Source organism: Leuresthes tenuis, unplaced genomic scaffold, assembly GCF_036924035.1.
Source record: "Leuresthes tenuis unplaced genomic scaffold, fLeuTen1.0.hap1 SCAF_16, whole genome shotgun sequence".
Lineage (NCBI taxonomy): Eukaryota > Metazoa > Chordata > Actinopteri > Atheriniformes > Atherinopsidae > Leuresthes > Leuresthes tenuis.
The window spans coordinates 1,583,502-1,602,079 of record NW_027325370.1 but is presented as its reverse complement, the minus strand read 5'-3'; the positions used below and the strand labels follow the sequence as shown (position 1 = coordinate 1,602,079).

Below are 18,578 nucleotides of genomic sequence, written 5' to 3'. Positions count from 1 at the left end.
ATGAAAGAGGCTTCTCGGACTGCCTTCTTTCACCTTGGTATTGCCAAAACTAGGAACGTCTTGGCTTCAGACAGCGACATATTCTAGAAAACTCTTGAATTCTATCCCATATGGTCTAGCGGCTAGGATTCCTGGTTTTCACCCAGGCGGCCCGGGTTCAACTCCCGGTATGGGAATACTTAGTTGGCAGTCAGACCAAATGCTTGGTTGGAAGAAATGGGAAGCATGTGCTCAAGACTGTCCTCGGCAACCAGTCCCTGCAGCCAATCTCTGAGATGGTATGTATAGTTTCTCAAGATGGCAAGTCTTTGGATTCTAGTACTATAGTAAGGAACCTTGGAGCTATTTTTGAGCAGGATCTGTCCTTTGACTCACATATGAAAGAGGCTTCTCGGACTGCCTTCTTTCACCTTGGTATTGCCAAAACTAGGCACGTCTTGTCTTCAGACAGCGACATATTCTAGAAAACTCTTGAATTCTATCCCATATGGTCTAGCGGCTAGGATTCCTGGTTTTCACCCAGGCGGCCCGGGTTCAACTCCCGGTATGGGAATACTTAGTTGGTGATCAGACCAAATCCTTGGTTGGAAGAAATGCAAGACATGTTCTCCAGACCTTCCTCGGCAACCAGTCCCTGCCGCCAATCTCTGAGATAGTATGTATAGTTTCTCAAGATGGCAAGTCTTTGGATTCTAGTACTATAGTAAGGTACCTTGGAGCTATTTTTGAGCACGATCTGTCCTTTGACTCACATATGAAAGAGGCTTCTCGGACTGCCTTCTTTCACCTTGGTATTGCCAAAACTAGGAACGTCTTGGCTTCAGACAGCGACATATTCTAGAAAACTCTTGAAATCTATCCCATATGGTCTAGCGGCTAGGATTCCTGGTTTTCACCCAGGCGGCCCGGGTTCAACTCCCGGTATGGGAATACTTAGTTGGTAGTCCCACCAAATGCTTGGTTGGAAGAAATGGGAAGCATGTGCTCAAGACTGTCCTCAGCAACCAGTCCCTGCAGCCAATCTCTGAGATAGTATGTATAGTTTCTCAAGATGGCATATCTTTGGATTCTAGTACTATATTACTAGAACCTTGGAGCTATTTTTGAGCAGGATCTGTCCTTTGACTCACATATGAAAGAGGCTTCTCGGACTGCCTTCTTTCACCTTGGTATTGCCAAAACTAGGCACGTCTTGACTTCAGACAACAACATATTCTAGATAACTCAAGGTTTTTGTCCCATATGGTCTAGCGGCTAGGATTCCTGGTTTTCACCCAGGCGGCCCGGGTTCAACTCCCGGTATGGGAATACTTAGTTGGTAGTCCAACCAAATCCTTGGTTGGAAGAAATGCAAGACATGTTCTCCAGACCTTCCTCGGCAACCAGTCCCTGCCGCCAATCTCTGAGATAGTATGTATAGTTTCTCAAGATGGCAAGTCTTTGGATTCTAGTACTATAGTAAGGTACCTTGGAGCTATTTTTGAGCAGGATCTGTCCTTTGACTCACATATGAAAGAGGCTTCTCGGACTGCCTTCTTTCACCTTGGTATTGCCAAAACTAGGAACGTCTTGGCTTCAGACAGCGACATATTCTAGAAAACTCTTGAATTCTATCCCATATGGTCTAGTGGCTAGGATTCCTGGTTTTCACCCAGGCGGCCCGGGTCCAACTCCCGGTATCGGAATACTTAGTTGGTAGTCCAACCAAATCCTTGGTTGGAAGAAATGCAAGACATGTTCTCCAGACCTTCCTCGGCAACCAGTCCCTGCCGCCAATCTCTGAGATAGTATGTATAGTTTCTCAAGATGGCAAGTCTTTGGATTCTAGTACTATAGTAAGGTACCTTGGAGCTATTTTTGAGCAGGATCTGTCCTTTGACTCACATATGAAAGAGGCTTCTCGGACTGCCTTCTTTCACCTTGGTATTGCCAAAACTAGGCACGTCTTGTCTTCAGACAGCGACATATTCTAGAAAACTCTTGAATTCTATCCCATATGGTCTAGCGGCTAGGATTCCTGGTTTTCACCCAGGCGGCCCGGGTTCAACTCCCGGTATGGGAATACTTAGTTGGTAGTCCAACCAAATCCTTGGTTGGAAGAAATGCAAGACATGTTCTCCAGACCTTCCTCGGCAACCAGTCCCTGCAGCCAATCTCTGAGATAGTATGTATAGTTTCTCAAGATGGCACATCTTTGGATTCTAGTACTATAGTAAGGAACCTTGGAGCTATTTTTGAGCAGGATCTGTCCTTTGACGCACATATGAAAGAGGCTTCTCAGACTGCCTTCTTTCACCTTGGTATTGCCAAAACTAGGCACGTCTTGTCTTCAGACAGCAACATATTCTAGAAAACTCTTGAATTCTATCCCATATGGTCTAGCGGCTAGGATTCCTGGTTTTCACCCAGGCGGCCCGGGTTCAACTCCCGGTATGGGAACACTTAGTTGGTGATCAGACCAAATCCTTGGTTGGAAGAAATGCAAGACATGTTCTCCAGACCTTCCTCGGCAACCAGTCCCTGCCGCCAATCTCTGAGATAGTATGTATAGTTTCTCAAGATGGCAAGTCTTTGGATTCTAGTACTATAGTAAGGTACCTTGGAGCTATTTTTGAGCACGATCTGTCCTTTGACTCACATATGAAAGAGGCTTCTCGGACTGCCTTCTTTCACCTTGGTATTGCCAAAACTAGGAACGTCTTGGCTTCAGACAGCGACATATTCTAGAAAACTCTTGAATTCTATCCCATATGGTCTAGCGGCTAGGATTCCTGGTTTTCACCCAGGCGGCCCGGGTTCAACTCCCGGTATGGGAATACTTAGTTGGTAGTCCCACCAAATCCTTGGTTGGAAGAAATGGAAGGCATGTTCTCCAGACTGTCCTTGGCAGCCAATCTCTGAAATAGTATGTATAGTTTCTCAAGATGGCACATCTTTGGATTCTAGTACTATAGTAAGGAACCTTGGAGCTATTTTTGAGCAGGATCTGTCCTTTGACGCACATATGAAAGAGGCTTCTCAGACTGCCTTCTTTCACCTTGGTATTGCCAAAACTAGGCACGTCTTGTCTTCAGACAGCAACATATTCTAGAAAACTCTTGAATTCTATCCCATATGGTCTAGCGGCTAGGATTCCTGGTTTTCACCCAGGCGGCCCGGGTTCAACTCCCGGTATGGGAATACTTAGTTGGTGATCAGACCAAATCCTTGGTTGGAAGAAATGCAAGACATGTTCTCCAGACCTTCCTCGGCAACCAGTCCCTGCCGCCGATCTCTGAGATAGTATGTATAGTTTCTCAAGATGGCAAGTCTTTGGATTCTAGTACTATAGTAAGGTACCTTGGAGCTATTTTTGAGCACGATCTGTCCTTTGACTCACATATGAAAGAGGCTTCTCGGACTGCCTTCTTTCACCTTGGTATTGCCAAAACTAGGAACGTCTTGGCTTCAGACAGCGACATATTCTAGAAAACTCTTGAATTCTATCCCATATGGTCTAGCGGCTAGGATTCCTGGTTTTCACCCAGGCGGCCCGGGTTCAACTCCCGGTATGGGAATACTTAGTTGGTAGTCCCACCAAATCCTTGGTTGGAAGAAATGGAAGGCATGTTCTCCAGACTGTCCTTGGCAGCCAATCTCTGAAATAGTATGTATAGTTTCTCAAGATAGCACATCTTTGGATTCTAGTACTATAGTAAGGAACCTTGGAGCTATTTTTGAGCAGGATCTGTCCTTTGACGCACATATGAAAGAGGCTTCTCAGACTGCCTTCTTTCACCTTGGTATTGCCAAAACTAGGCACGTCTTGTCTTCAGACAGCAACATATTCTAGAAAACTCTTGAATTCTATCCCATATGGTCTAGCGGCTAGGATTCCTGGTTTTCACCCAGGCGGCCGGGGTTCAACTCCCGGTATGGGAATACTTAGTTGGTAGTCCAACCAAATCCTTGGTTGGAAGAAATGCAAGACATGTTCTCCAGACCTTCCTCGGCAACCAGTCCCTGCCGCCAATCTCTGAGATAGTATGTATAGTTTCTCAAGATGGCAAGTCTTTGGATTCTAGTACTATAGTAAGGAACCTTGGAGCTATTTTTGAGCAGGATCTGTCCTTTGACGCACATATGAAAGAGGCTTCTCGGACTGGCTTCTTTCAGCTTGGTATTGCCAAAACTAGGAACGTCTTGGCTTCAGACAGCGACATATTCTAGAAAACTCTTGAATTCTATCCCATATGGTCTAGCGGCTAGGATTCCTGGTTTTCACCCAGGCGGCCCGGGTTCAACTCCCGGTATGGGAATACTTAGTTGGTAGTCCAACCAAATCCTTGGTTGGAAGAAATGCAAGACATGTTCTCCAGACCTTCCTCGGCAACCAGTCCCTGCCGCCAATCTCTGAGATGGTATGTATAGTTTCTCAAGATGGCATATCTTTGGATTCTAGTACTATATTACTAGAACCTTGGAGCTATTTTTGAGCAGGATCTGTCCTTTGACTCACATATGAAAGAGGCTTCTCGGACTGCCTTCTTTCACCTTGGTATTGCCAAAACTAGGCACGTCTTGTCTTCAGACAACAACATATTCTAGATAACTCAAGGTTTTTGTCCCATATGGTCTAGCGGCTAGGATTCCTGGTTTTCACCCAGGCGGCCTGGGTTCAACTCCCGGTATGGGAATACTTAGTTGGTAGTCCAACCAAATCCTTGGTTGGAAGAAATGCAAGACATGTTCTCCAGACCTTCCTCGGCAACCAGTCCCTGCCGCCAATCTCTGAGATAGTATGTATAGTTTCTCAAGATGGCAAGTCTTTGGATTCTAGTACTATAGTAAGGTACCTTGGAGCTATTTTTGAGCACGATCTGTCCTTTGACTCACATATGAAAGAGGCTTCTCGGACTGCCTTCTTTCACCTTGGTATTGCCAAAACTAGGCACGTCTTGTCTTCAGACAGCAACATATTCTAGAAAACTCTTGAATTCTATCCCATATGGTCTAGCGGCTAGGATTCCTGGTTCTCACCCAGGCGGCCCGGGTTCAACTCCCGGTATGGGAATACTTAGTTGGTAGTCCAACCAAATACTTGGTTGGAAGAAATGGGAAGCGTGTGCTCCAGACTGTCCTCAGCAACCAGTCTGAAAGCTAATCTCTGTGATGGTATGGGGTTTTATCAGTGCTAAGTGATGAAAGCATTGTCTTTATAGTCATATGATTTTAGCTGTACAGTGAGGAACCTTTGAGATATTTTCGAACATTGGATTTTGAACACATTTCCACGTTTTTCTTTTCATTCAGCAGTATACTGCAACATTTTGAACATGAAGACACCTCAATTCAGATAAAACATGTCTGTTATCTGGTGGTAGTGAGTAGAAACAAGATCTGATGTGTTATGGGGACTTTCTGCCTGTTTTAGTCCCTGTGTGGATGCTTAAAGGGGTTAGTAGTAATATCAGCTGTACTGAGAAGTGTTAGTACCTCTATCTGTGCAGTCAGCTGCTCGTAGTACTCCAGCGGGTCCTGCTCCACCACAGGATCTGGAGCTGTGGACTTCAACATCTGGGACAGGGGCCGGTTGTTCAGGTTCAGCTGCAGACACACAAACAGCAGAATGTTTTATGGTGCTAGAAGACCACAAGCTGATGGCGAGCGCAGAGTATGGATGGACGGTCGGGTGTTCACCATGGAGGAGATGCCCTCCTCTCCCTCTATGTTCTTCTTTGGAGGTTTCAGGAGGTTCTGCAGGGTTTTGTTGTGTCGTGCCAGCTACAAACAAACAACAAGAAAAGCTTTAACTTCAGCACCAACATCTGACCCAATGAAGCCCAATTACTGAAGGTCATAGGCTCATAACCCTTCAGAGAGCCAATCAGAAGCCTGCATGTAGCCACCTGCTGAGCCAGGATGTAGATGTTGTGTCCCACCTCCCGAGGAGGAACCGCCACTTCTTCACATTCAATTTCCTGTGCGTAGGCCTTCTTTATCACTTCCACCTGCGCACACACAGAGTTCGGATGAACATGATCTCTGTCCCGCAGCAGCTGCTTTATAAACATCTGTCTCAGACTCTCACCAGCTCTCGCGGCCGCAGGTTGAACAGGATTCTCTCAGCATTCTCGCTATCGTGACGACTCTCCATCAGAGCCAACAGCAGCTTGGAGGCGTTGTCCTGGCAGCCGGGACGGAAACAGAAGCAGGTCAACATCTGGGCCTGAATCCCATCTGATCTTTGGATTCTAGTACTAGAACCTTGGAGCTATTTTTGAGCAGGACCTGTCCTTTGACTCACTTATAAAAGAGGATTCTTGGACTGCCTTCTTTCACCTTGGTATTGCCGAAAGTAGGACCATCCTGTCTTCAGACAGCAACATATTCTAGAAAACTCTTGGTTTCAATCCCATATGGTCTAGCGGCTAGGATTCCTGGTTCTCACCCAGGCGGCCCGGGTTCAACTCCCGGTATGGGAATACTTATTTGGCATTCCAACCAAATGCTTGGTTGGAAGAAATGGGAAGCATGTGCTAAAGACTGTCCTTATCAACCAGTCCCTGCAGCCAATCTCTGAGATGGTATGTATAGTTTCTCAAGATGGCATATCTTTGGATTCTAGTACTATAGTAAGGACCTTGGAGCTACTTTTGACCAGGATCTGTCCTTTGACTCACTTATAAAAGAGGCTTCTTGGACTGCCTTCTTTCACCTTCTTATAATTGCCAAAATTAGGAACATCCTGTCTTCAGACAGCAACATATTCTAGAAAACTCTTGATTTCTGTCCCATATGGTTTAGCGGCTAGGATTCCTGGTTCTCACCCAGGTGGCCCGGGTTCTGCTAACTTACAGCTAACTCACAGCTAACTGCTAACTTACAGCTAACTCACAGCTAACTGCAAACCTGTTTCCCTCTGGGATCAATACAGTAACTATCTGTATCTATATATAGAGCTGGAGTGTTTCTGGTCTGACTGGAGGAACAGCTTCATTATGTCTGTATTTATTGTATCGAATCATTCTATGGGTTAGACAAGAGTCACTGGACAGATATTTTGACCAAAACCTGTTCATACATCTAAATAAGACCTCAGAAAAATGTGTCAAATTGTTTAAAAGGGCAGAATATGTCACATTTTCCTCTAAAATGATTGATGTTTGTGAGAAGTAACCACAAAAAAATAAAACCAGGCCAGATGCTGAAACACTTTGCACACTCTTTGGCCTTGGTGCTGCTGTACTGTCTGTGTCGATGACCCAGGTGGAGCAGGTGGAGCAGCGTACCTTCAGCTGCAGCACCATCTCCATCTGATAGTAACACAGTGGACTGATGTCGTTCAGGATCAGAGCGGTGATGATGTCAATGCCATTGGACTCGTGGGTCACGATACACGTCTGGAACACACACACATGTTCATGTTAATGAGTTTACCTGCACTGTGGTGGTAGAGTGAAGACTTTGGAGATTCTTTTCCAGGGAAATTTGATGTTTCTCCTTTCTTTGTGACTTTAGAAACCAAATACCTGAACATTCAACTGTCTATTTAAATGAAAAACACACCAATTAGAGGCAGGTGATCCTTCTAACCAATGTCAAACACACACAGACACTTCTCCAGCTGGCATTAGGGTGCAGAGCTGAAGCACAGCAGAGAGGGAGTGGGAGGGGCTTATCAGGCTTACATAATTCTCTTCACACATAAATCTGAGGTACTTCTGTCTGACAGAAGGGGATTAATCCACACCACAGGAGAATCTATAACTGGCTCAGTTCTGTCTGAACCATCTCCAATGAGGCCCCACAAGCCTCTGTAATGTCGCCTGTGCTCTTCATGCTGTAAACATAGAGCTTTCAGAGCTTTGATCCACAAAGAGCCGACATTTAATGTGACGATACAGTTAAAGAAGCTGAGTTAGACATCAAACAATGCTTTGATATCCAACAGAAAGTTCTGGAAACATGACATCTGTGTTGTTCTAGGCCAGAATAGAAGCTGTAGATGTTTGAGTCAATGATCAGGGACAAGTTACAAAAGCTGGTATTCAAAAGCTGTCCCAGGGCATTTAAAGAAGGAAATGTTTCAAACCGATCTACCAGCTCAGTTGTTCTGACTTTGGTTGTAGGAATAATGATTTTTCAGGGGTACTGGTACTATTACCAGCCTGTCATCCTTAAAAACTAAGCAGATGTTTCACCTGGTTCTCCTGGCAGGGCCCCTGACAGTACTCTGTGAGTGTCTCCAGGGTCTGGATGATCAGGTGGACGTTTGATTCGTTGATGTAGAGGCCCAGCAGGCCCAGGCCGCCGGTGGTGCTGCCACACATGATGTCCAGAAACTGCAGAGTCTCACACACCAGGTTGTAGTTGGTTTTATTGTTCTGACACCGCAGAAAGTTCTGGAAACACAAACAAAGATTTCAAATTTCGAGCTCACAACATCTATTCTGAGTCTGAGTGGTGGAATCAAAGAGCACGACACGGTACTTCCTCTAACGACCACTAGATGGTGGTAAAGATAATCCACCGTGTACAACAGGACAGGAAAACGTTGTGAAAATAAAACGTTTAACAGCCTGAGAACCTTTTTCTCCTGAGTCTGACACCTACAAAAGACTGAAAAAGTTTCTTTCTTTTAGATTACACGAGTTAAAAACTAACCAGTCGGTCAAAGTTGTATACTGACAGCTAACATGTTAGTTTTGCTAATTGGTTGGATAGTAGAAACTAACCAGTCTAGTGGCTAGGATAACGCTTGTTTTCTGTCCCATATGGTCTAGCGGCTAGGATTCCTGGTTTTCACCCAGGCGGCCCGGGTTCAACTCCCGGTATGGGAATATTTATTTGGTAGTCCAACCAAATGCTTGTTTGGATGAAATGGAAGGCGTGTGCTCAAGACTGTCCTCAGCAACCAGTCCCTGTAGCCAATCTCTGAGATGGTATGTATAGTTTCTCAAGATGGCATATCTTTGTATCCTAGTAATATAGTAAGGACCTTGGAGCTATTTTTGACCAGGATCTGTCCTTTGACTCACATATAAAAGAGGCTTCTAGGACTGCCTTCTTTCACCTTGGTATTATTGCCAAAATTAGGAATGTCTTGTCTTCAGACAGCAACATATTCTAGAGAACGCTTCTTTTCTATCCCATATGGTCTAGCGGCTAGGATTCCTGGTTTTCACCCAGGCGGCCCGGGTTCAACTCCCGGTATGGGAATACTTATTTGGCATTCAGACCAAATGCTTGGTTGGAAGAAATGGAAGGCGTGTGCTCAAGACTGAGCACGAGCTCACAACATCTATTCTGAGTCTGTCTGAGTGTTGGAATCAAGGAGCACGACACGGTACTTCCTCTAACGACCACTAGATGGTGGTAAAGATAATCCACCGTGTACAACAGGACAGGAAAATGTTGTGAAAATAAAACGTTTAACAACCTGAGAACCTTCTTCTGCTGAGTCTGATACCTACAAAAGACTGAAAAATATTCTTTCTTTTAGATTACACGAGTTAAAAACTAACCAATCGGTCAAAGTTGTATACTGACAGCTAATTGGTTGGATAGTAGAAACTAACCAGTAGGTCAAGGTTGTTTATTGATTAATTTGTACAAATTAAGATGTTAGTTAGTTACCTGTAGACTGTGTTTCCTATTAGTTAGATAAAAGAAGCTTAGCTGTAGGTCGGGGTTGTTTACTGGTTAGTTAGTAGGAACTAACCTGCCCTGTTGGTCTATGTTGCTTAGTGGTTAGTTAGTTAGTTAGTAGAAACTAACCTAACCTGTAGCTTGAGCTTGTTTAGTAGTTAGTTAGTAGAAACTAACCTAACCTGTAGCTTGAGCTTGTTTAGTAGTTAGTTAGTAGGAACTAACCTGCCCCGTTGGTCTATGTTACTTAGTGGTTAGTTAGAAGAAACTAACCTAACCTGTAGCTTGAGCTTGTTTAGTAGTTAGTTAGTAGGAACTATCCTGTAGGTCGAGGTTGTTTGGTGGTTAGTTAGTAGGAACTAACCTGTAGGTCAAGGTTGTTTGGTGGTTAGTTAGTAGAAACTAACCTGTAGCTTGAGCTTGTTTGGTGGTTAGTTAGTAGGAACTAGCCTGTAGGTCGAGGTTGTTTGGTGGTTAGTTAGTAGAAACTAACCTGTAGCTTGAGCTTGTTTAGTAGTTAGTTAGTAGGAACTAACCTGTAGGTCGAGGTTGTTTGGTGGTTAGTTAGTAGGAACTAACATGTAGGTCGAGGTTGTTTGGTGGTTAGTTAGTAGGAACTAACCTGTAGCTTGAGCTTGTTTAGTAGTTAGTTAGTAGGAACTAACCTGTAGGTCGAGGTTGTTTGGTGGTTAGTTAGTAGAAACTAACCTGTAGGTCGAGGTTGTTTGGTGGTTAGTTAGTAGTAACTAACCTGTAGGTCGAGCTTGTTTGGTGGTTAGTTAGTAGGAACTAACCTGTAGGTCGAGGTTGTTTGGTGGTTAGTTAGTAGGAACTAACCTGTAGCTTGAGCTTGTTTAGTAGTTAGTTAGTAGGAACTAACCTGCCCCGTTGGTCTATGTTACTTAGTGGTTAGTTAGAAGAAACTAACCTAACCTGTAGCTTGAGCTTGTTTAGTAGTTAGTTAGTAGGAACTAACCTGTAGCTTGAGCTTGTTTGGTGGTTCGTTAGTAGGAACTAACCTGTAGGTCCAGGTTGTTTGGTGGTTAGTTAGTAGGAACTAACCTGTAGGTCGAGGTTGTTTGGTGGTTGGTTAGTAGGAACTAACCTGTAGGTCCAGGTTGTTTGGTGGTTAGTTAGTAGGAACTAACCTGTAGGTCGAGGTTGTGGTTCTCACACAGCAGCTGCAGGAACCTCAGGATCGGCTTCATGATGGTAACAGCTGGTCCCATCTCCATCTCCACCTCCCGCTGCTCCACTGCAGGCTGAGCTGGCAGGGCGGAGACACCCGTTACCGGGGCGATGGACTGACCCTGGACCAACAGCGGAACACCTCCTGAACCAGGAAGTACCAGTGTTCCAGAGCCACCTTTACAAAGAGAAAATGCATTAGTCCAGCTCATCTAAAACAATAAAACCACGGTGTGCACTGAAACTAAAGCTTACTGCTCTCCAGCTCCTTCTCGTTGGCCTTGTGCGTCATCTCGCCAACGTTAACCGTAACTGTTGCTTTGATGTCCATCTGAGCTTCTTTCATCCGGTCATGAAGGACTTTGAAGAACTTCTCTGACTTGTTGTCACCCATCATCAGTTTGTAGAAGGAGTTCTGCAGACGCAGGTGTGCACACCAAAGGGTAATCGACTTAAATCTACCTGTCTGTCTCCTTCCAATGAATCTTAACTTCTGTTTCAGGTTGTGATGGAAACCTGCCAAAACCTAAATGCTCGTATCTGTTAAGGTCCAGGTGCAGTTGTGCAGGTGAGTTACCTGGATCTCAGTGTTTCCTCCCTCCAGCAGACAGATGGCCAGCTGGATGCTCTCCTGGAAGATCTTGTCGTTCTTGGAGCTCATCACCAGATCCGTGAACAGCTTTGTTCCTCCTTCTCGGTCCAAACGACACTGAATGGCTGTGACTGCCGCCCAGTCCCGCTCCTGCTCGCCACCTGACGCACAAACACACCAGCATGTGCACCACATTTCCACAACGCGGAACAACTTAATGCAGCCGAGCTGCTAAATCTGCCGAACCAAACTGTTTGAGGCTTTGAAACATGTTTGTATTTAGTGAAAGCAGCTCCTGTTTCCTTCAAGCCACGCTGTTTGGTGTCAGCGTGAAGCCGTTTACCTGCAGCTCCCACGTCAGCCAAGTCGTTCTTCTGGTTGCTTTTCTTGTTTGGAAACAAGTAGTTCTGCAGTAAAACTTTCCGCAGCAAAAGTCCCTGAAAGGAAAGCACAGGAAATGATGTCAGCCTTCGTCCTGACGCACGGGATCGCGACAGGAACAGCTTCTCTTTACAAGAAAGTGATGAAAACCTTTCCTACAACCGAAATCTCAGAGATTTAAAAATACATTTTTACTTTAAGACCAGAGAATTTGTCATTTTTCAGCTTCAGAAAGTTTTAAATCTACAGTTGAAGTGTTGATGATGAACTTTCTGTCCGACTGATCATAAGGAGACCTGGAACCTGGAATCCTTTGTCTGGTTTTCTTCTTCTGCACTGGAGTGTTGGGGCTACACAACTGATCAGTGATCAAGTCACTAATAGAACGGCTCCCATCTACTTGAATGCTCTTTCAAAGGCTGATGTCCCAACTGGGTCCCTCCGTTGGTCCCAGGATTGTCGTCTAGCAGCTCCTACACCACGCCTAAGACAATCCAAACTCTGTTCATGTGTCGTCCCACGATGGTGGAATGACCTACCGAGCGCTACCAGAACAGGGGCGTCCCTGTCTATCTTCAAGAAGCTCCTGAAAACCCAGCTCTTCAGAGAGCATCTCCTATCCCAGCACTTACCTTGTACTTCCCTACCCCCTCTATCTCTGCTCTTTATCTTTCTGCACTTCCTTCTATGCCTGCACCCTATCTCTACTCTGTCCCCTCTGACAGAGTCGGACTCCTGGGTTCCTTCTATGTAGCTTATTGTTAGCTTATTGTTAGCTTATTGTTAGCTTATTGTTAGCTTTTTATAAAGCTGTTATATCTTCATTTGTAAGTCGCTTTGGATAAAAGCGTCTGATAAATACAGAAACATAAACATCAATAGGAATCGGGCTGATCAGGATCCACTGACCTTTTCATCAAAGTCCAGAGTCCTGATCAGCATCTCCTGCAGCATCCTCAGGACTTTGATGCACAGCTTCTCCTCTGAGGTCATCAAAGCTTTAGTGTGTTGGATCAACCTACACACACACATAATTTCCCATCATGCCTCTGTGAGCGCGCCAGAGCGGCGGCGGGTTTCAGACTGAAGAGGACCTACTTGGAGATGAAGCCTCCGGACTCGCAGCGCTGCCGGACGTCGGTTCCCTCCAGGAACAGCAGCTCCGGCTGGTGGAGGACGTCCACCAGCACTGACAGCTCGGAGTTCACCAGCGGCTTCAGACGGTCCTCCAGCGTGTTGATGATGTCCTGAACACGCAAAGATTAAACGTCTGCTGTCAAATAATGATGGACGATGCTTACTTTTGTCTTCAAATTCAAGTAGGGCATAACTTTGCTTTAGTAAAGTCTTAAATCCATGTTGAATAATGACTTCCTCAAAGGACAGCAAGGGTACCTGCAGCTTCTCTATGATGTTCTTGTAGTCCCAGGGGTTGCTGGAGATGATGGCTCTGGAGGAGCGGGAGGACGATTTGTAGTTCGGGTTGTTACGGGACAGAGAGTTCAGAGCCGAGCTGGACAACATGCTGTTGATCTGAGCCTCCAGTTCCAAAGGAAGAGTGATGGAGCGGCTCTTAGCTGAAAACAGAGACAAGCTCACAGTTATTGGTCAAACTCTCAACCCTGTTTTAGCACCTTACTCGTGATCAGGAAGGTCTGCCCGTTATTTCCTCACTGGCTGAGGCTGGAGGTCTGGTTACACTTTTCTAACGCCGGGTGGTGCTTGTAATGGTGCTAAATAGACACCAGGTGGTGCTACGTAGATGACATTTTGGATGGTTTATGAATTCTAACCCTTTTGGATTTCCATAAAATAAAAATCATCCAAAAATTCATCATTTAACTCTGCTTCAGTGTCTAACTTCTGAGGGGATCTGTCCTACTTCATGTTCTTCATTCGTCTGACAACCAAAAGGTTCTTGTTGCTCAACCTCGTTTCCACAATAAATGTTACAGATGATTATGTAATATGGTTTGAATCCTTATATTTTAAGTTTTGCCTCCAAACGGTGAACATTTTACCCCAAAAACATCCATTCAAACATGATGGGGGGTGTAGGCGTGTGTGCGTTACCCGTCATGGCGAGCGTCTTGATGCAGGCCTCCACCTGCACTCTGTGCTGCTGCTGCAGCCAGGGACAGTCCAGCAGTCTGACAGAGGACTGCAGCAGCTGAGTCACGATGGTGTGATGAGTCTGACACAAAGAGAGACGACAATCTGAAGCACCGGCAGACACGGGCGGAGTTTAAAGAACCGACGGCGCCCGGAGGCTCACCTGCAGGGAGGTGCTGTTTTCAGAGAACGGGGAGCTGAAGAAGGCGTTGATGGTGTCAAACACCACGTTGATGATGTACTTCTCCAGGATCGGATCAGAGAGACGCTTCTCTCTGTTACTGCAAACCTGCAGAAGAGAAAACGTCTCCAACAAAGACCAAACATTCAGGGCCGGATTTACTAAACTGGCGAATGATCAGGAGGCTGAGAGCTCCCATCAACACTGGGGTCAGAGATGCAGGATGAGCTTTACTCTGAGCTCAATCTTATTTGAAGTGAGAATAATGTTATTAAAGCTAACACAGTGCTCTCCATAATGTTTGGGACAAAGTCACATCTTTCTGTAAAATACTAAATCACACAAGTTCCAGTAAACGCCTCCAAAGCTTCATCCTCCCAAACATCCTTCTGAGGCAGCAGCAGAGTTTCTCAGAGCTGAAACATGGCCGAGCCAGTCAGCTGATTTAGATCCAGCTGAGCGGGACGAGCCCCCGAAGGTGGCTGCAGTGCAGGCTGGGAGAGCATCACCTGAGTGAGCATCACCTGAGAGAGCATCACCTGAGAGAGCATCACCTGAGTGAGCATCACCTGAGTGAGCATCACCTGGGAGAGCATCACCTGAGTGAGCATCACCTGAGAGAGCATCACCTGAGTGAGCATCACCTGAGTGAGCATCACCTGAGTGAGCATCACCTGAGAGAGCATCACCTGAGTGAGCATCACCTGAGAGAGCATCACCTGAGTGAGCATCACCTGAGTGAGCATCACCTGAGAGAGCATCACCTGAGAGAGCATCACCTGAGTGAGCATCACCTGAGTGAGCATCACCTGAGTGAGCAGCACCTGGGAGAGCATCACCTGAGAGAGCATCACCTGAGTGAGCATCACCTGAGAGAGCATCACCTGAGTGAGCATCACCTGAGAGAGCATCACCTGAGTGAGCATCACCTGAGTGAGCATCACCTGAGAGAGCATCACCTGAGAGAGCATCACCTGAGTGAGCATCACCTGAGTGAGCATCACCTGAGAGAGCATCACCTGAGTGAGCATCACCTGAGTGAGCATCACCTGAGAGAGCATCACCTGAGAGAGCATCACCTGAGTGAGCATCACCTGAGTGAGCATCACCTGAGTGAGCATCACCTGAGAGAGCATCACCTGAGTGAGCATCACCTGAGAGAGCATCACCTGAGTGAGCATCACCTGAGTGAGCATCACCTGAGTGAGCATCACCTGAGAGAGCATCACCTGAGTGAGCATCACCTGAGAGAGCATCACCTGAGTGAGCATCACCTGAGTGAGCATCACCTGAGAGAGCATCACCTGAGTGAGCATCACCTGAGAGAGCATCACCTGAGAGAGCATCACCTGAGTGAGCAGCACCTGAGTGAGCATCACCTGAGAGAGCAGCACCTGAGAGAGCATCACCTGAGTGAGCATCACCTGAGTGAGCATCACCTGAGAGAGCATCACCTGAGTGAGCATCACCTGAGTGAGCATCACCTGAGAGAGCATCACCTGAGTGAGCATCACCTGAGTGAGCATCACCTGAGAGAGCATCACCTGAGAGAGCATCACCTGAGTGAGCATCACCTGAGAGAGCATCACCTGAGTGAGCATCACCTGAGAGAGCATCACCTGAGTGAGCATCACCTGAGAGAGCATCACCTGAGTGAGCATCACCTGAGTGAGCATCACCTGAGAGAGCATCACCTGAGTGAGCATCACCTGAGTGAGCATCACCTGAGAGAGCATCACCTGAGTGAGCATCACCTGAGTGAGCATCACCTGAGAGAGCAGCACCTGAGAGAGCAGCACCTGAGAGAGCATCACCTGAGAGAGCATCACCTGAGTGAGCATCACCTGAGAGAGCATCACCTGAGAGAGCATCACCTGAGTGAGCATCACCTGAGAGAGCATCACCTGAGTGAGCATCACCTGAGAGAGCATCACCTGAGTGAGCATCACCTGAGTGAGCATCACCTGAGAGAGCATCACCTGAGAGAGCATCACCTGAGTGAGCATCACCTGAGTGAGCAGCACCTGAGAGAGCATCACCTGAGAGAGCATCACCTGAGAGAGCATCACCTGAGTGAGCATCACCTGAGAGAGCATCACCTGAGTGAGCATCACCTGAGAGAGCATCACCTGAGAGAGCATCACCTGAGTGAGCATCACCTGAGAGAGCATCACCTGAGAGAGCATCACCTGAGTGAGCATCACCTGAGAGAGCATCACCTGAGTGAGCATCACCTGAGAGAGCATCACCTGAGTGAGCATCACCTGAGTGAGCATCACCTGAGAGAGCATCACCTGAGAGAGCATCACCTGAGTGAGCATCACCTGAGAGAGCATCACCTGAGAGAGCATCACCTGAGTGAGCATCACCTGAGAGAGCATCACCTGAGTGAGCATCACCTGAGTGAGCATCACCTGAGTGAGCATCACCTGAGTGAGCATCACCTGAGAGAGCATCACCTGAGTGAGCATCACCTGAGAGAGCATCACCTGAGTGAGCATCACCTGAGAGAGCATCACCTGAGTGAGCATCACCTGAGTGAGCATCACCTGAGAGAGCATCACCTGAGTGAGCATCACCTGAGTGAGCATCACCTGAGTGAGCATCACCTGAGTGAGCATCACCTGGTGATGTCATCGGTCATTGTGTGTAACGGTCCTAAACATTATGGAGCCTGAACTGAGGGGGACTGTGGATAAACAGTCTTTAATGTGACTTTAATCACGTTTGAAATGTTAGATTTAAAGTTTTACACTGAGGAGCCGCGGGGGGCTTTGTCCCAAATAATTAAAAACAATGTTTTAACAATGAAAATGTGTTCTGAAAAATGTGCCCTCTGTCCCTGTTACAGGAGGATTCACACCAGATGACTCGGGCAGGTAAAACGTGGTCCCCACTCTGTTTCTCCAACATTTGTCTCTGTGCAGGGACATTTTCACACTGGTCCTAAGTCTCACCAGCTGTTTCTGAGTGAGACGCAGCAGAGATGCACCATGAAGATGCCGGTAAGGCCAGACTGTCCCTAAAAGCTCTAAACAGATCTAAACATGAAGCTTTAAAGTGAATAAATGTATCAGCAAAGAAAGTTGTTCTCGCGTCCATTTGGGCTGAAGATATTCTTATAACAACCATAAAATCTGTGATGTAAAGGTAACCAATAATAATGTTTTGGTTTTGGATGAGCTGGCGGTGGCGCCGTTACCCGAGCCATGTCCACTGTGAAGTCCTCAAACAGCTTCCAGATGTGGTTGGACGTGTAGATTTCCTTCATCTCCACCTCTGTGTCCACATAGCAGTGATTCACAAAGTTCACGTAGGCTATCTTCACCTGAAACACACACAAACACATGAGCCTCCCTGCTGCTGGCACCTCCCATTAAAACCTCCCACTGAAACCCTTCAGCACCTCGGTGATGCAGTCCATGTGCGTCACCACTCTGACCACGTCCTCCAGCGGCAGCAGCGACGTGCATTTAATCTCTGTGTACACGTTCTTCCCCTCGGCGCACGCAGCCAGCAGCTCCACCAGAGAGATGTGGTACCTGAAAACACCAGAGAAAGGGCCATACTGTCCATCAAACCAAAGGGGAAAACCTTTGCTCATCATCAGGGGGAAAGAAAGCCTTCATCAGACTCTAAACTCTGCTCATTACTACGGTCGTCTTCTCACTGGACTACACCAGGTTTACCTGAGGGGGCTGCTCTCGCTGACGCCCTCCCTGCTCTCAGCCATCAGCTGCAGCATGGCGTTAAAGGAGGTTTTGTCGTTGTAAAAGACGACCACGTCCTCGCCTGCGTTGGTTAACTAGAGGAGACACAACAGCGTCAACACAAGCACACCGAGACGTTTCCTAAATGTGGCGCCTTTCGTCTGGTCCTCACCTCAGTCATGATCATGTCCTGGCACTTCTTCACATACTTGCCCTCGGCCTTAATGATGGTGTGGAGGAAGTTCAGGTACTGGACGTGGCGGCCATGCGTGGCCAGGCAGTGGATGAAATGCTGCAGGACGCTCTCGGATATCTCGCTGCACAGCTGGTAGTTATTACTGAAGATGTGCTGCACCGTCTCCGCCTCCAGCAGCTGCAAGTGAACAGGAAAATTTTATTACAGCTTTGCATATATTTCCACTGATATGGTGATGACAATCAGCTGTAACTACTGTATCTTTGAAACCAGATGAGTGCAATTAGTTGGTAATGTCCTGAAGACATAAAAGCTCTGTGAGGTTTTTGATTTTGGACCTGAGTACTTTGAGTAAAAAAGGATGATATCATTTCAAAAAGGTGATGGTAAATTGTGGATGAAAGACTAAGTCTTCATCTAGTTTTCTGTCCCATATGTTCTAGCGGCTAGGATTCCTGGTTCTCACCCAGGTGTCCCGGGTTCAACTCCCGGTATGGGAATACTTATTTGACATTCAGACCAAATGCTTGGTTGGAAGAAATGAGAAGCGTGTGCTCAAGACTGTCCTCGGCAACCAGTCCCTGCAGC

General features: G+C 46.6%; 1 protein-coding gene and 16 non-coding genes across 17 annotated transcripts in view; 16 read left to right on the top strand and 1 right to left on the bottom strand.

Annotated features, from left to right (window-relative positions):
• Positions 1-18,578, bottom strand: part of itpr3 (inositol 1,4,5-trisphosphate receptor, type 3) — an 85,130-nt gene that overhangs the window by 7,168 nt on the left and 59,384 nt on the right. Inside the window, exons 31-49 of the mRNA XM_072367048.1 lie at positions 17,967-18,167; positions 17,774-17,889; positions 17,491-17,626; positions 17,287-17,412; positions 14,067-14,192; positions 13,865-13,985; positions 13,187-13,368; positions 12,890-13,038; positions 12,701-12,809; positions 11,754-11,847; positions 11,396-11,571; positions 11,074-11,233; positions 10,779-10,996; positions 8,184-8,384; positions 7,272-7,382; positions 6,071-6,166; positions 5,889-5,990; positions 5,680-5,763; positions 5,476-5,586 (exon numbers count right to left, since the gene is read on the bottom strand). Coding sequence (XP_072223149.1) covers positions 5,476-5,586; positions 5,680-5,763; positions 5,889-5,990; positions 6,071-6,166; positions 7,272-7,382; positions 8,184-8,384; positions 10,779-10,996; positions 11,074-11,233; positions 11,396-11,571; positions 11,754-11,847; positions 12,701-12,809; positions 12,890-13,038; positions 13,187-13,368; positions 13,865-13,985; positions 14,067-14,192; positions 17,287-17,412; positions 17,491-17,626; positions 17,774-17,889; positions 17,967-18,167 — 2,619 coding nt within the window. The remainder of the gene's footprint in view (positions 1-5,475; positions 5,587-5,679; positions 5,764-5,888; positions 5,991-6,070; positions 6,167-7,271; positions 7,383-8,183; positions 8,385-10,778; positions 10,997-11,073; positions 11,234-11,395; positions 11,572-11,753; positions 11,848-12,700; positions 12,810-12,889; positions 13,039-13,186; positions 13,369-13,864; positions 13,986-14,066; positions 14,193-17,286; positions 17,413-17,490; positions 17,627-17,773; positions 17,890-17,966; positions 18,168-18,578) is intronic.
• On the top strand, positions 105-176 carry trnae-uuc (transfer RNA glutamic acid (anticodon UUC)). Its single transcript has one exon. It is a non-coding gene; the product is annotated as a tRNA-Glu (tRNA).
• trnae-uuc (transfer RNA glutamic acid (anticodon UUC)) lies at positions 482-553 on the top strand. The gene has a single exon. It is a non-coding gene; the product is annotated as a tRNA-Glu (tRNA).
• On the top strand, positions 859-930 carry trnae-uuc (transfer RNA glutamic acid (anticodon UUC)). The gene has a single exon. It is a non-coding gene; the product is annotated as a tRNA-Glu (tRNA).
• Positions 1,237-1,308, top strand: trnae-uuc (transfer RNA glutamic acid (anticodon UUC)). Its single transcript has one exon. It is a non-coding gene; the product is annotated as a tRNA-Glu (tRNA).
• Positions 1,991-2,062, top strand: trnae-uuc (transfer RNA glutamic acid (anticodon UUC)). Its single transcript has one exon. It is a non-coding gene; the product is annotated as a tRNA-Glu (tRNA).
• Positions 2,368-2,439, top strand: trnae-uuc (transfer RNA glutamic acid (anticodon UUC)). Its single transcript has one exon. It is a non-coding gene; the product is annotated as a tRNA-Glu (tRNA).
• Positions 2,745-2,816, top strand: trnae-uuc (transfer RNA glutamic acid (anticodon UUC)). Its single transcript has one exon. It is a non-coding gene; the product is annotated as a tRNA-Glu (tRNA).
• On the top strand, positions 3,109-3,180 carry trnae-uuc (transfer RNA glutamic acid (anticodon UUC)). Its single transcript has one exon. It is a non-coding gene; the product is annotated as a tRNA-Glu (tRNA).
• On the top strand, positions 3,486-3,557 carry trnae-uuc (transfer RNA glutamic acid (anticodon UUC)). Its single transcript has one exon. It is a non-coding gene; the product is annotated as a tRNA-Glu (tRNA).
• On the top strand, positions 4,227-4,298 carry trnae-uuc (transfer RNA glutamic acid (anticodon UUC)). Its single transcript has one exon. It is a non-coding gene; the product is annotated as a tRNA-Glu (tRNA).
• trnae-uuc (transfer RNA glutamic acid (anticodon UUC)) lies at positions 4,605-4,676 on the top strand. Its single transcript has one exon. It is a non-coding gene; the product is annotated as a tRNA-Glu (tRNA).
• trnae-cuc (transfer RNA glutamic acid (anticodon CUC)) lies at positions 4,982-5,053 on the top strand. Its single transcript has one exon. It is a non-coding gene; the product is annotated as a tRNA-Glu (tRNA).
• Positions 6,393-6,464, top strand: trnae-cuc (transfer RNA glutamic acid (anticodon CUC)). Its single transcript has one exon. It is a non-coding gene; the product is annotated as a tRNA-Glu (tRNA).
• Positions 8,751-8,822, top strand: trnae-uuc (transfer RNA glutamic acid (anticodon UUC)). The gene has a single exon. It is a non-coding gene; the product is annotated as a tRNA-Glu (tRNA).
• On the top strand, positions 9,130-9,201 carry trnae-uuc (transfer RNA glutamic acid (anticodon UUC)). The gene has a single exon. It is a non-coding gene; the product is annotated as a tRNA-Glu (tRNA).
• Positions 18,419-18,490, top strand: trnae-cuc (transfer RNA glutamic acid (anticodon CUC)). The gene has a single exon. It is a non-coding gene; the product is annotated as a tRNA-Glu (tRNA).